Source organism: Haemaphysalis longicornis, unplaced genomic scaffold (genome assembly GCF_048455015.1).
Source record: "Haemaphysalis longicornis isolate Haplotype H1 unplaced genomic scaffold, Haemaphysalis longicornis Haplotype H1 scaffold_4, whole genome shotgun sequence".
Taxonomy (NCBI): domain Eukaryota; kingdom Metazoa; phylum Arthropoda; class Arachnida; order Ixodida; family Ixodidae; genus Haemaphysalis; species Haemaphysalis longicornis.
In genome coordinates this window covers 37,309,232-37,325,669 of record NW_027526361.1, presented here as the reverse complement: position 1 = coordinate 37,325,669, position 16,438 = coordinate 37,309,232, and the positions used below count along the sequence as shown (strand labels likewise).

Here is a 16,438-nt window from a genome sequence, read left to right as displayed (position 1 = left end):
AAGGGACACTTTTGAAAGGGACGCAAAAGGGACAAAAATCGAGAATACCGCCCCTGAACTCGTTTACATCCGGGCAGCCAGTCGTGCCGCCAGGGCAAGTTGAGTCGCTGCAGTCGGGTGCGTTGGCGCGCTGGCACGAGAATTTAAATCGTCTATGTATGCGCAAGCAAGCGAAGCAGATGAACATTGCAATTGTTTGCAACGGCGAGAACTGCCTCTTCGTTAGCAGCAGAGTTTGACAACACCTATCGCCAAAATAAACAGATTGAGACAACACGGCCGCGCTCTCTGCCTCTGATCGCGCTGGTTGAAGCATCTATACGGGTATACGTACGGTATTGGTTTTGTAGCTGCGTGCAACCGTCGCGTCCTTCTCACTCGTTCTAATTAGCATTAGGCCACGGTTGAAGTGCTGGTGCCCGGAGACAACAGAAGACTAACATGGCGACCGCCCGCTTGAGATGATTACCTCAGATAGGGCGTTTATTGTGGACGTGGTAGTATACAAGGAACGGAACGCCATCTCACAAATGGTGTTAAGTAGTTCTAAATCCTCCCTTTTGCTACCCGGATGGGCAACGGTACTACCATGGAGGTTCGTCCACTTCTTTAGATCATGCCTAGGGAGTACATTTTTTGCTATAGGTACTTTTCAGGGCACATTACTTGATTAAAACTCCATTTCCGGCTAGTTTGCGTTTACAGTGTAGTCTGCTTATTCTAGAAATGTGCTAGTTATGAACTGAAATAAATATACAAAATTTTACTTTCTACATAGCGAGTGCAATCTAGTGAAGACTATATAAACCAAAATGTTTCTTGTTTATTGTTTATCTCGTTAAAGAAGCGATATATTTCTAAAGGAAGCAAACTAGGTCATTAGGAACATTTCTATGGATTTGTAAAACTTTTTGTATTGGTACACGATGCTTTTTAAGCCCGTGAATCAGGGATTTGTTAAATCCCGTAGGAATGCGATCAGGTGTATCCCCCTTAAGTTTATAACACCGGCGGGTTCGTGTCCACGTAGCTGGCTTCGATGGTCTTCTTGGCCTGCTGATGGGGTCGCGTTGATGTCCGCTTCCGCCGGAAAAGCCAGCCTGATGCCTATTAAATAGGAAGGACCAGTCAAAGAATAATGGATTATGTCGACCTTCCCTCCTTTGAAAACATATTGCTTTCTCTCTCCCTCTTTAAGTTCCGCTATGTAGCGCTCAATTCAAAATAACTGTAGCCCAAAACGAGTTTAGTTCAAAAGCAGCTCTCAATACCGTGCATATTGGTGAAGGAAATTTGGTGTAGAATAACGGGGTCAAACCTGTCTCCAAATGTAAAACATCTACTGAGATTGCAAACATTCGCAGAAATATCATTTTTTTTTAAATCGTCACTTGTAACCTGCCTCCTACAACTGACGAAAATTGTTAGGCCTAATACACCTGGTAAAGTACACATCTGTAGTATTTTGCGGACTTCTGTTTCAAACCTCGGGTTGTACAAAAAAACGAAAAGCGTTACGAAGAGTCTGGTTGTCCTTCTTCCCTTCCTTCTTTCTTAGCTTTTTGCAACCAATGATCGAAGTTATCTTTTTCTTTTTAGCGCGGTGCTACTGAAATAGTGAGATAAAATAACCGTTATATGCCCCACCCTTTTAGCGCCAGCAACGCTAACGACCAACTTTTTCTTTAAGTTAGAATGTCATCTTGCTTGTTGTCCACGCGGGGAAACTTGGAATAAATTATGTCGTCATTCGTTCTTTTGTAAACCGATCCAGTGGCCAAGATATGTCCACCTGTTGCGGTTACGCGGAAATGTATATATTTTTTTACCAGCTGAGTTTTAGCACGGTATTGCAAAACCATGGATTCGATTTGGTAAGAACTGCACGTTTAGAGAATGTTGCATTCTACGCGCCTTCACATAAAACAATGTATTTACCACGGATCTATGGCGATGCTTATAAACTTGGACAACGTGGCTTGAATTACCAGAAAATGTCCGTGCTGGACATGTACAAGCTTGCCGAAGAGTTCTTCACGTCGATGGGGCTCCCGCAAATGCCGGAGTCTTTTTGGAAGAAGTCCCTCCTCGTGAAGCCGAAGGACCGAGAGGTTGTCTGCCATGCGTCGGCGTGGGACTTCTGCCGCGATAACGATGTCAGGTAAACGCCCGTTCCGGGCGCTTTACTGTTAGTTACCGTATTTTCTCGATTCTAAGCACCCAATTTTTTTCTTTATCGTAATGATTCCCAAAGTGAGGGCGGAGTGGCTTAGATTCGAAAACTAGATTACCCCCCCCCCCCCCGCTCTTCGCCGTTTTTTTACGCGGCTGTATGTTGACATACGGACGGGTGCAAAGAATATGATGTTGTATTTGGTGAACATTATAAGAAAAAAAGGTATAAACAGTGAACCCACCGAACCCACCGCTTACGTACGATACTCAGTCGCCCTCACTGCCATTCCAGCCCATTGTGCCGCTTGGTCCGAGGTCATCTTCTGTTCTGTTAAGTTGTTTTTAATAGAAAACATCATAATTGACGTGGTCGCGACGTGAAGTTTACCTTGTGATGGCTGCTTAGCAAAGGGGGTGCTTAGATTCGCATGCAAACTATTTTCCAAATTGTTGTTCCGATGGAGGGGATGCTTATAATTGCAAAAATACGGTACATACGTGTGCATGAACAGAGGGAAATGCATCCGCAGACAGACCTTCCAACCCAACGCAGATGTTTCTTTGGAACGGGCTTCCCTGCACGTTCTTTTTTATCGTAGAATGCGGCGTGTGCTGTGCTGCAAGGGAAACGTCTGTTGCGCATGTATGTATGTAGGTGCGTGCGTGTTTGTGACTGTTGTATAAATTATTATAGCTGAATTCGTTATAAATTATTATAAAAATTAAAAAACAACCAAATTATGACAATTAGATTTTTTTTTTTTCACAGAGACGATGAAAGTAAAGTATGAACGTTTAGCAATCTCTAGTATTTTTCATTTAAGGCATTTCTTCAAATAACGAAATCGTTTTGAGCAAAATGCTGCGTTTACCTAGCTGAAAAAAACGAAACACGAATTAGTGGGCAGCCTCGAAGACAATTACTCGGTCACTACATTCGATTCCTCAGTTATAACTGTGAGGCTGGCGCTAGCTCTTAGTTCATGCTGTAGACATGGCAAGAATGGCATTTGAGAAATCTCTCCCGTTTGCAAAAAGAAAAAAGTGTGATTTTACGTCCAGGATCAAGCAATGCACGGATGTGGCTATGTCTGACCTTCTCATTATTCACCACGAAATGGGACACGTGGAGTATTACCTGAAGTACGCCAAGCAGCCAGAGTTTTTCAAAGGAGGAGCAAACCCCGGTAAATATCTATGAGATAGTTTTACATCGGATATACCATTTTTCAAACGTAATACCTAGTATTTTTGCACGAGTTGCTCACACAAAAATAATTGTATTTAAGCATGCTAGCTTAGTTGCTGTGTAACTTACAATCCCTTCCGCGAGGGGAATCACATCCCAAAAAGATTGCGCGGGTGAAATCTTGGCATACTCTGCCTCCGTCGGATCTTGCTTCATCCTTGTCCATGGTAGTCAGCTTGTAAACTTTATCAACGATGTCAGAGCATACACTTAACCTGTGTAGATAACCAGCGTTAATACTACCTGTACCGCGATTTTTTGTGTCCGTTGTCCATATCAATTCACAAAAAAAATTGGTCGCATACAGAACACGTTTCAATTTTTCAAGAAAGAAAAATCCTCGAGACGTCCAGTCTCGGCGGCTCGGCGTTACCAATCCAGTTGCGCTTTGTGAAGATGAACTCCGCAATCTTACCGTTTCCTATGCCTTGCCGTTATTCGGCCGTTATTCAGCCGTTATTCGGTCGTTATTCGGTCGTTATTCGGCCGTTATAACTGCTGTCACTGCTATTTGGCCGTTTACCTGTAATGGGAGGCAGAAGAGAAAACACTATGCGCCATTCACGGCCTACCTTGCGGCAGCGAACCTGTCATCCAATAGCCCATTCCTCCTAACCTATACCTACAATCCTACAATCCTACAATCCTAAACCTAACCTAAACCTGTACTTTGTGCTCCAATCTATTTCCAGGTTTTCACGAGGCAATTGGCGACACCATTGCCCTCTCTGCGGCGACACCGCAACACCTCAAGGTTATTGGGCTACTTAAAAACGTGCCCGAAAGCGAAGGTACGGAACAGGAAATTCATTTCGCGTAACTCTTATTTTTGAGGCCTTCTGGGGGTGGGGGGTGGGGGGGGGGGGGATAAGGAGGAGGAGAAGGAGGCAGACCCGGGCAGAACCACCCAGGCAGACCCATTGTATCCAGTAATGGCACGGGGAGCGAAAAAAAATTCAAGCTTCATTAATCACATCATAAAGGACATCCCCCCTACATTCCCAGTCCTACATCAAAGATACCAGCCATTTTTTTACAGGAAATTGCTGGTATCATCATCTCCCCAGGGTGTTTTCTGGTGACGCTGGACGTGTGCTCATTGTACACAAATATTCCCCACTCGGAAGGTATCGCCGCGACCGTGTCAGCATTTATTGGCTTAAACAACCCATCAATACATATAGAGAGCGAAACACTCGCAAGGGTTCTAACTATTGTACTAAATTATAATCACTTCGAATTCGACGAAAAGCACTTTCTTCAGATCAGTGGCACGGCGATGGGAACTAAGATGGTTCCAAATTACGCCAATATTTTTATGTCATCATTGGAAGCTCCTTTCATTGAGAAGCAACAAAAGAAACCACTGTTTTACACGCGTTTCCTAGATGATAAATTCATGATACGGAACCACGACAATGCGAGCCTTCTCGACTTCATTTCAAAATTTAACTGTCTCCATCAATCAATCAAGTTCACCCACGACATATCTCAAGATACTATCAACTTTTTGGATGTAACCCTTCAGGTACATGGAAACTTCCTCTTGACCACCGTCTACAAAAAAGCACGGATCACCAACAGTACCTACATTTTGACAGCAACCACCCAAGACATTGCAAAGTTGGAATACTATACTCGCAGGCATACAGATACCGCCGGACCTGTTCTGATGCCCACGAATTTGACTGAAACGCGAAAAATCTAAAGAACGTCCTTCTGAACCAAAATTATCCAGAAAATATAGTTGATGACGCAATCAATCGGGCCCGCCGAACAGACCGCCAGTCAGCTTTGTCAAAAGCCAATTCACAAAAAAGGAAAATACCCCAGACTAACCTGGTATTTACATACAATGCGAACATGCCACGAGTAAACAACATACTGAGTAGGCATTTCAACATGATCAGACAAAGTGAGCACCTGTCAGCTATCTTCCCCAAACCACCCCGTGTAGTGTATCGTAAAGACAAGAACTTAAGAGATATGCTTGTTAAGGCTAAAATTGGAGTCACGAAACAGAATTCAGGCTGCCGCCCATCCGGGAAAACGCGCTGCAAAATTTGTTCCCTCATCACCCCAATCGACACGGCAAAATCTAACTTTTCTAAATTTTCCTTCCGATTAAAAGAAAGCCTCGACTGTGATTCCAGTAACGTCGTATACATACTGCACTGCGAAATGTGTGGCAAGGACTATATTGGCCAGATCGAGAACGCATTTCGGCTCAGATTCAACAACCACAAAGTCCACATCACCTCACAGCTGGATCCACCATTCTCCAAACACATGCGCCTGCCCGACCATTCCATTGAGCATATCAGAATTACTCTCCTGCAGTCCGGCTTCCGCTCTTCCCTCGAACGAGAGCAGAGGGAGTCCTACTTTATACACAAATTCCAGGAATTCACACATGGCATCAATGAGGATCCGGGTCGGCTCTTATTCTTGCGGCAAAAAGCTGCGCCATAGGCGGAAATATCAGGGCCTTGCGGGCGGTATATAGAGGTGCTGAGTGCGGAACCGGGATCGTGTATACAACTAAAAAAAGCAAGAAAGAGAGAAAAAAAAGGAAACCCTGTTTTAGGGACTAAGCCAAGCAAAAGAGACGTGATAGAACTTCCCTCCCGCCCGTTCGGCAACCATTACTCGTCTCATCAGTGAACTTGAACAGCTTGTGGGGACCCTGGCGCCCGAGCCATTGCGCGATCGCTGGGTTTGTGCCATTGCGCGGCGCTTTTCCCCTCTCTCCTCGAAATTCCGGCTCATCTTGGCGCCACTGTGTAGAGCCGAGCCGTCTTCTCAAACTCTTGCGTGAGATGAAGGCTGCAGCGACCGTCGCGGCGATAAAACACTGTCGCGCAGCAAGTGCTCCGCCCTGGTAGTCGAGCTAACCTCACCTCATTGGTCCATTTGAACGATTCCCGAACCCCCCTCTCGCCGGGACGCGAACGCGCGCCCTGCGCGGGGGTCCGTTTGGGGAGACGCTTCCAGGACGCCGAAGGCGTTGGCCGAAGGTATGTGACGCTTTCTTTACCAGCCGGCTGCAACTCTGTTGCGCCGGCGAAAGCCCACCAGCCCTTCCGGCTGCCGGCCCGTGCCTTAAGGCTGCTCCTGTTGTCCCTACGCTTGCATATAGTAAGGCCGTACCTTGCTCCGTGGCCGTACCTACCACTCGACGAACACGCCGTGCGGTACGCGCCTGTGAGCGAATGGGCCGACCTGGCCAGCACGGCGATGCGCGCGCGCACAACGGCTGCGCCGCGCCCCGGATTTTGCCCTGACCGAAGAGCCCACTGGCTCTGCGCCGACGACGCGCGCACACTTGCGCGTGGTGCCACATCGCCCCTATCACCTAAAGGGAAGTGCGTACCTGTACTGTAAATTATGTAACTGGGACTTTGGTGTAAATTAAACGTCTTCCCTCCGTACCCTGGGCATATTCCTTTGTCGCCCCTACTCCACCTGCCCAATAAAGGCGGTGTTGAGTTGGCGCGACGGCGCTTCAGTATCGTGAGCGTGCTCAGTAAGCTCGAACCCACGGTGGTTCCTCGCAGTGTGTATGAGTGCATGCCTTGTGCAATGCTAGGGTTATGCATATTGTGAGGTAGAGAGACCACAAGCTGTGAGCGCACCCCGTGGGCCCCCCGACGCACAGTGGCCTGAATTATGACCGCCGTACCGCCGACAGACAAACAGCCGAAGAATGCCGCCGCAAACGTAACCAAATCCCAGTGTTACTTGTCCCAGGGCTCGCTGGCCGCGCGGCAAAGCTTCACTACACCCCCCAGTTTCGTCGAAGTGGCGTCAAGACGATACCAGCTGTAGCCTTAACCAGAAGCTAAACAAAAGCGAGAATGGACAGCGAATTCGGAGTATGGCGCAGGGACCATGCGTCGACTGGGCGGGCCGTGCATGCATGCGGCCTTGCAGTTTGACCGAGAATCTATGCCTGTGCCGCCATTTTATGTCCGTCTCCCTTCACTCCCTTTTTTGCCCCTTTTGCTTTCCCGCTGACTATTTTTACATCATTTACCAAGCACGCAGGACTCGGTCTTGATTTTGATTTTGTGTTTGCTTGTGTGCTTCTTGTTATCGTGTTTTCGTGCTGCCTTTTCGTCCGTGTTCTTTCCCCTTCCCTTACCTTCCACCTTCTAGCCAATCGGAATGCCTCACTTGCTCAAACTGTTTGAAACACTCTCACCCGCGACCTCTCCCGCAGGGATGAGGGGAATGACCCTCCCTCACAGACATTTTTCTATAAAGGCAAAAAAAAAAGTGAGCAATTAAAATACAGCCTTGAAGAACGAGTTTCCAACTCCGAAACTCATGGCAACAAAAACGGGAAACGTGTCAGTCGACTTGTTTCACTATTTTTATACTGGCCCATCGAACCTCAAGGTCTCTCTCTCTCTCTCTCTCTCTCTCTCTCTCTCTCTCTCTCTCTCTCTCTCTCTCTCTCTCTCTCTCTCTCTACACATATTATATATATATACGTATATATAGTTGAGAAAATGGTAGACGCATGATTAAAAACAAAAACAGTGGTTTAATGACGTTTCGACTGGAGGACCAGTCTTATCTTGAAGACTGGTCCTCCAGTCGAAACGTCAACCACTGTTTTTTTTCTGTTTTTGTTTTTAATCGTGCGTCTACCACAACTATTTCTTCTGGCTCCTCGAGAAGTTTCTTCTAGTGCTATATATATATATATATATATATATATATATATATATATATATATATATATATATATATATATATATATATATATATATATATATATATATATATATATATATATATATATATATATGTATACGATGCATGACTTATCATTTCACTAGCGTTTGTCAACTGCTCTTCAGAAACGGACCTGAACCACCTGTACAGCATTGCTCTCAACAAAGTGGCGCTACTGCCTTCGGCCTATTTATATGACCTTTGGCGTTGGAATGTCTTCAGAGGCGTGTACAAACCAGAAGACTACAACAACGCTTGGTGGGAACTACTGTGAGAATTTTCTTCTTTCACACGCCAGTCACATTATTACGTAAATCTAGGAACGTCGCCCAGAGCAAATGCGAATATGAAGGCGCGAATTACGCTGTTCCGTCGCGTGATTAATTAAACTAGCAGCTGAGAATCATTGAACTCAACAAAAAAAAAACATTAAAGGCAACTTGATCAATGTATGAATGAAATTAAACACGTTTAATTTCGTTTAAAAAGAGAGAACAAGAGGTGTGTATGCACTTTGATGTGGGTTTTGTTATGGGAAACCTCTTTTCATCTGTGGCGTATGCATGCGCTTAAAAGAGAAAAACAAACAGCTAAAAAACGCTGCAGCCAAATCCTGCATTCAGGACTTATCTAATGACGAGGTCAGTAGGACATAGGAATTTCTTTACTACAAGCAGAAATAGTGTATGCATTTTTGTTTGATGGAGGAAGTTCATGAACGCCAGCATTTTCTTTCGTATTCCAGTCACTTATCCCATAACAAAAACCCGAGTCGATTATAACTATACCGGGAAAAACATTGCAGACTAAAGTACCAAGGAATATGCCCCGGTGTCCCTCGCTCTGCCGATGACTTCGACCCACCGTCGAAGTATCACATATCCGGGAATGTACCCTACATAAGGTAAGGCGTCCCTCCTGTTTGGTAAACAACTTCTGAGCGCACGAGTGCTCGGAAGTTGGGAGACAGCGATAATATGCAATGCTTAGCATTCCCCATGATAGCGTGCTCGGTATGAAGCTAACAATGAACAGGTGGTGATGCTTCTTGCTTTCTTGAGCCGCGCATGCGCGAATGGGTGTCCTACCTTATACCCTCGTTATTCTTTGTGTTACGAGAATTGCCTGTCATGCACCGAAGCACCGGAATTTACTCGTCCGGACTTCGGATTCTCTGAAACGCATTCAGGAGTTTTAGCTGGGCCACATGCACACATTCATTAAAGGGACCCTGCAACACTTTCTTCAACTTTTTTTTTTGAAATCTTAAATGCTTTCAGTGCGTCGTCACCCAACACACCCAGTACTTAGATTAAGGAGTCGCAAACTACCTCAGCCAGAAATTACTGCTCTGTGCCCATCTAATAACTTTTAAACTCGCTCAAAAGATTTTTCTCTCTTTCCCGGTCTTGACGCGTTCTTCGACGGATCGAAGTACGTCACAAGGCCATGTAGCGGCTGTTGGCCGGTTTTCCTTCAGTTGCAGCAATGAACGCTTTTCGATAGCAACTTAAAGAAAAAGCCACAAGAACACAGCAGAAATGGAAGGCGTATCTGGTGCGACGAGTAAATCACGCAGTGCCGCTCCCGGTGCTGGCGATGAGTATAGCTTTTGCAGTGCTTCTAGGCGCAAAGAAAAGAGTGAGAGTGCTATCGAAAGTGTTGCAGGGTCCCTTTAATTAGCAGAGCGACTGCTGGTGAGCAGCATAACACAAAATGCTCGTTGAATGAATGAATGAATGAATGAACAGGAAAGTCAGAATAAACGCCAAGAAATACGTTAGAAACCAACGTGTTTTAATGTGAATGGGCGCAAAGGTTACATGTATGATAAGACAAGATAGCAGAGAAGAAGAAGCGCTGTTTCTGTTGAAAGGAAAAGAATACTGAGCGGCAATCACGCTGAGCGGCAATCACGCTGAGGTAAGGCGAATTTTAGCGTCAGCGGAATTATTTCACAAATTATTCGAGACTTTTACATGACACTTTCGCCTGTGCATAGTGGGAGGAGGGGAGGGCGGGTGATATGTACAGTATCCGTCAAAAGTTTCTAAATTATGGCAAAAGTTAGTAGGCCACAAAAGATTCAACGTACAACCTTACGTCTCAGGTCAGATGGCGAAAGCACCTTCCCAAAATAATTTGACTTTAATTTTTTTTTTCTGGCACAAAAACTTTTGTGCCAGGAAGTCGCTGAAAATGCGACTTCCTTGAACCTTGCGAAAATGTATGTACACTATGTAGAGGCGTTCATGGGTCCATTATCTGTTCGTTCATTGTCCGCTGCTATCGCGTCGACAGCAGTGCCATCTCGTAGCCAATGCTAATATACCGTGGCGGGATTTGCGCCATCTCTCGGCCCGGATCGGTAATGTTACGGGATACCACACCTGTTGCGAATTAATCACATGAAGTTACTACACCAGCCCAATTTGAGGGTACGTCCCTTCCGGTACAAATTAACCACTTCTTGGAAAGCAGTCTTCCGATTAACCACTGTCTGGAAGTAGTCTAAGTTACGTGATTTGTGTTCCCCCTTTTTCAGGTATTTTGTCAGCGTAGTTCTTCAGTTTCAGTTTTACAAGGCCCTTTGCGAGGAGGCTAACCACGTCGGGCCTCTCCACAAGTGCGACTTCTACCGCTCGAAGAAAGCCGGCAAACTGCTCGGGTTGGTCCATGCTCTCTCTCTCTCTCTCTCTCTCTCTCTCTCTCTCTCTCTCTCTCTCTCTCTCTCTCTCTCTCTCTCTCTCTCTCTCTCTCTCTCTCTCTCTCTCTCTCTCTCTCTCTCTCTCTCTCTGCTGTCAGTGCCTTTTCCTGAGAATGAGAATGGTGTTCTTATCCGCTCCTCTTTTAGTCTTTCACCACTAATTGATCGAAAGCAAGTATAAAAAATGTGGTACGATAACTCGGAAGTGTGATGTCCTTGCTACCAATCTTTGGGAGATGTCGTCTTCACTGCGTTAATTTTAGTGAACCCGTGACTTTTTCTGAAGAATATCTTTCAAGTGGTACGCGCTTTTACACTGTGGAATGGAAGAGACTCCTGGGCCTATTCATTCGGCAAAATGTTCGCACACACACACTTTGTCACCAATACTTAAATATTCAAGTGTGACACAAAACATGGAACAAAACAAAACAAGTGTGACACAAAAATTAAGGTCATGTAGCGGTCATATACATCGCACAAAAAAAACGTTAAAACACCGGCAGAGGCTTTTGGTAACTTGTCCTAGATCCTACAAGGGATCCCATGCCACAATTAGAGCTTTTACTTTTTGACACTTGCTGACCGAACACGCTTCCTTCCAACTTTGTATTTCTTCACGACAACCCCTAAAGATCGCTGTGACGGAGCTTACACAACCAATCAATCCAACGCTTATTCGGCTAAAGCTACAGTAAAATGGATCCAATAGTCATCAGTCAAGCACGTCACTCTCGCGGTCACGGTGAAATTAACTGCTGTCGTTTTAATGCGTAGCATTCTTTGTCAAGTACCCCCACAGCCAGGACCATGCAACGCCCTGCATTTCCACAAAAATGCAGATATCGCAGAAATTTCACCTGTAATCGCTATAATAGCGTAAATAGAGATAACTGGTCGCCCGAAAGTTCGAAAAAACTAAAAAATAAGAAAAATATAAAATAATTACGAAAACTGGCGAACCGTGTAACGCCCTGCATTTCTAAAATAATGCAGATTTCGGGAAATTTTTAAATGTAATCGTTATAATCACGTAAATGGAGATAATTGGTCGCACGAAATTTTAAGAAACTAAAAAAATAAGAAAAATATTGAAAAATTACGGAAAATAGCAAGACGTATAACGCATGGCGTTTCCACAATAATGCAGATTTCGCGGAAGTTTCCCCTGTAATCGTTATGATAGAGTAAATGGAGATAATTTGTCGAACGAAATTCTGAAAAAAGAAATATTAAGAAAAATACGAAATAATTCCGGGCAATTGCGAACCGTGAAACGCCCTTCATCTCCGCAATAATACCGATTCAAGAAAGTTCTGCATTCGTCATAATAGCATAAATGGAAATAATTGGTAGAACAAAATTTTGAAAAAATAAATAAATAACAAGAATATGAAAAAAACACGGAAAATGGCAAACCGTATAACGACCTGCATTTCAACAATAATGCAGATTTCGCGAATATTCCACTTCGAAACGTTATAATAGCGTAAAAGGAGATAATTGGTCGGGGAGTACTTTGAAAAACCAATAACTTTTAATGCAAAAACTCGCACTCAAGACAAGCTGAATAAGAATGCTAGGCATTAGTAGATAATTCTATGAATTTCTGCAGCATTTCTTTTTATTCTTCTCTATTTTCAGCGACTTCCTTGCCCTTGGAAAGTCGAAACCGTGGCCTGAGGTTCTCAGCATGCTGACCAAGGGCAAGACAAGAAAGATGGACGCCACTGCGATGCTGGACTTCTTCGACCCTCTGTACAAGTGGCTACAGAGGAAAAACGAAGGAGAATACATTGGTTGGAGAAGTCACAATGCCACTGCCTGCCCGACCCCGAGAAATCATGGCTAAAATTTCTGAATTAAAAAAAAAACGCACTCTCGGTTAATTTCTCCTTAGTCCGTCAGCATCACCTCAGACGTCTACTCACGTACGTTTACATATAGCGTGACTACTTGCGAAGAGTTGACTTCGGACGGACTACAAGGAGCCAAAGGTAAATATAACTGTTTATTCACGGCGAGATAATTAGCAAGAGGGAGTTATAAGCCTATATGGCAGAGTTTTTGGGAATGGCGCTCGCTCTTCGAAAACTCAGCGAAGAGCATTCCCAGGTGATCATTGTGACGAATTCTTTTCTGGTCCGCTCCGCGTTATCTTCTCCAACCGTTACTTCACTTCTCCGACCGCTGTCGGTGTTTATACCGGCACATGTCAGGGAAATCCGTCTGGTCAGGGTCCCAGGGCACAGAGGTACTGAACTTAACGAAACCGCTGATTGCCTGGCAGGAGTAGCACTGAATGGTCCTCTGGTTGATATTGTGCCCCCGATAGCCTACGTTGTTGCAACTATAGGTTTCGAAGGTACAGTTCACTGAACAGCTTCCCACCAGACAGTATCTCTGGCTGCCCTGACATTAAGCATCTCCGGTACTCTTGGAACTGTGACTTTGCGCAGTCTCGACTGTGCGAGGTCACACTGGAATTCGCTGATGAACGCTTAATTGGAATTTTTATCTACACCACGCACGCATCGCGCCATCGTTTATGCGCGCATTTTGTCAAGAGGAAGAAACAATTGACCATTTCATGTTGTCTTGCCGGCGGTTCTCCTCCCTCCGAAATCGTTACCTGGAGGTTCCCCTCCGGCGCCTGGGTCTCGCCTTGTCGGTGCCTAATTATTGCCATTTGGGGCAGTCGGGCTTGGTTGGTGCAGCGGGGATGTTTGCGGCGCTCTTCACTCGCTTGCCTTGTTAATCAATCGCATCAACCAATTTTTAATCGCTTATTAAAATACCTGTTGTTACAGCAGTATTGATTTTTTGTTCTCAAATTGTTAGCATCACTGTACCCACTACTATTCCACTTCTATTTTCCCTTAGTTTTGTTTCACAAGCTTCTTCAACAATGAGACCACAATTAGACTTGGCCAATCCCCCACAGTGGGTACGTGCCATTCTTGTTATGGCTCCAACCAATCAACCAATAAACAGTGATCCCTCAGCAGACAGCACCCTTCTGTGTCCAACGCGCTCGTCGTTGTAAAAAGGCACCAAACCGCCAGGGTCACGGGTAAACACGTTAAAAGACGTTTAAAGATTACCCACTGAAAGTTTTCCACGCTATAGAGCATGCAGCAACTTAAACGCAACACCCCTAACATTAGTACGCCTCTGCGCCGCTGCACGGTGGTGATCGCGAGCTTCGCGCGCTCCCAAACCCCTTCTCTACGCTCTACAAAAATGATTCACTGGCTGAGCAAAAATAAGATGATGATAAATAGCACGTCATTAGAAGGTCACTGTGTACATCTTTACTGATGAAAACAACGCGATCAACCCTTGGTCGAGGATATGTGGTGAGGTTAAATGAACAGGTGGGTTAAACGACGCAATTAGACTGACAACGTCTAGTGAGCAGGGCAGTGGAGCCGTGGTTGCGCGTCCGGCCGTCGGCCTTGTAACGGAAGACGGGAGCATTGTGCTTTATGGCGTGAGGGAAACATACGGCCCGTGGCCAGCAGGCGCTCTCGCGCGTCGTGCGCGCACTCAGTCACGCGTGCGCACGGGCGCCCCGTGAGAAGAGCTGAATCAGAATCCGCCTCCAAATTCTACGTGTACCGCTCCCTCGGCACTGTACGACCCCGGCGTTGAACGGACCCTACACCAAAGCAAGAGCCTCTCTACCACTGGTCTGCATTAATTCCGCAAAGGGGTAAGTGCTCGTTGTAAACTGAGGGTTGCACTGAGTGCGGCAGAAAAATGGGACTGTCGCGGAATGAAGGGTTACGCCGTCAGATTACGGTGGTGCTGTTGTTCTGCGTATCCCTCATCCCAAGGTGTGTGCAGGTGCTACGGAGGTTAAGTAAACGATTGGATGCTCTTTCCTGTGCAGAGACGGTGTAATTAAAAAAAATGTCAAATGTAGTCAAGTACATTGATGTACATAGTGCGGCACGCACGAGAGAGAGAGAGAGAGAGAGAGAGAGAGAGAGAGAGAGAGAGAGAGAGAGAGAGAGAGAGAGAGAGAGAGAGGAGAGAGAGAGAGAGAGAGAGAGAGAGAGAGAGAGAGAGAGAGAGAGAGAGAGAGAGAGAGAGAGAGAGAGAGAGAGAGAGAGAGAGAGAGAGAGAGAGCTTTTTTTACATGAAGGGTTAGGGCGCGGTGGGCACGACCCGGAGGGTGGCGACGACTTCAGCCGCTCGAGCACAAGCTATGCATTGTATTTGACGTGTTTTAATTTATTTTTAATGCGTTAATGCGGTTTGAGGGTCTTCTTTTTTTTGGTAAACATTTACTGCGTACTTTCATGTGAATTTTACCGACTGTTCTGGAGCTGGGGGTCCGAGCGGCCCAACGCCTCCATCCACTGGTCGGGGGAATTAGTTGGAGGGAATGGGTTCTCCGCACAAGCCCACATTTGGTGTTGGACCATGGCCTTTTCACCGCAGCGGGGGCAGAGTGAGGATGGGTAGAGGGAGGGGTGGACATGATGAAGGACGGCTCTGCAGGGTAGAGATTCCGTTAGGAGTTGACGCCAGAGGCGTTCCTCTTCCAGAGTGAGGGATGAGTGAGCGGGGGAAGCTTGCGGCGGGAGAAAGAGAGGGAGAAAATCCGCTATACAGTAAACCAAGTCATTTCATTCGAAGTGTTTTTTGTGGTCCCTACTGCTGTGCACAGAGAACGAGCCATTTCCGGTTTTAACGAAGTATCGCTTATAACGAAATCAGATGTCTGTCCCTAGGACTTCGTTATAACGAGACTTTACTATATATATATATATATATATATATATATATATATATATATATATATATATATATATATTTCCTCAGGAACAGATTATACCATTTCTTTCCTTCCGACAGTCCACTATACCAAAACATAACAGTTTCACAAATTCTTAGTACTATGGGTGCTTCATTAGCACTCAATAGTCCATACAACAATAAAATATTGTTTCATCATCTGTGATCACTGCAAAACAGTTCATAACTGTCTAGTGAGCTGTCTAGGGAGAACACGGAAGCCAGAGTGTATTCGACAAAGGGTTCGTTGTTGTCTGCTCTATGTCAACGTGAGACGCTTCCAGGGCCGATATAATTTTAGTTCGGCTTTGCAAAAGCCGCTCGAAGCAACACGGCATAGCCCGTGCTGAAAGAAGAAGCTGTTTGTAACTCTTAGACGTAAAACCGCACACGGACGGGACAGGGAAAAGAAGGGACAGAACTCGCGCCCGCATCAGTAATGCGTAAAGAACGATCTCTTAAACATGTTTTGTCCACGTATAATACTTACGAAGGCACGCTACAACGTACTTATTCGAACGGCATTCTTGCTTATTATGAAAATATCGTTCGATATAAATTGTCCACACATTCTTTAAACTTGCAAATTGTAAACAACTTTCGGAGCCGAGCAACGGAAACAACGCCAGCCGCTATAACCGGTTCGCGGATGCGAAGCGCACCTCTTTCTTCGGTAACCTGGAAACCATCCACCGTAGTTCACGCTCTGTAACAATCCTGATACAAAGGAGAGACGGAGGGAGAGGGGTTAGAGGGTG

The 16,438-nt window shown here is 45.5% G+C and overlaps 1 protein-coding gene across 1 annotated transcript in view; it reads left to right on the top strand.

Moving 5' to 3' along the window:
* Window positions 1–12,742, top strand: part of LOC144178513 (angiotensin-converting enzyme-like) — a 28,479-nt gene extending 15,737 nt beyond the window's left edge. The window contains exons 7-13 of the mRNA XM_077706428.1: window positions 1,992–2,161; window positions 3,238–3,362; window positions 4,117–4,215; window positions 8,293–8,437; window positions 8,973–9,071; window positions 10,713–10,835; window positions 12,519–12,742. Coding sequence (XP_077562554.1) covers window positions 1,992–2,161; window positions 3,238–3,362; window positions 4,117–4,215; window positions 8,293–8,437; window positions 8,973–9,071; window positions 10,713–10,835; window positions 12,519–12,726 — 969 coding nt within the window. The 3' untranslated portion in view covers window positions 12,727–12,742. The remainder of the gene's footprint in view (window positions 1–1,991; window positions 2,162–3,237; window positions 3,363–4,116; window positions 4,216–8,292; window positions 8,438–8,972; window positions 9,072–10,712; window positions 10,836–12,518) is intronic.
* Window positions 12,743–16,438: the final 3,696 nt, after the last annotated feature.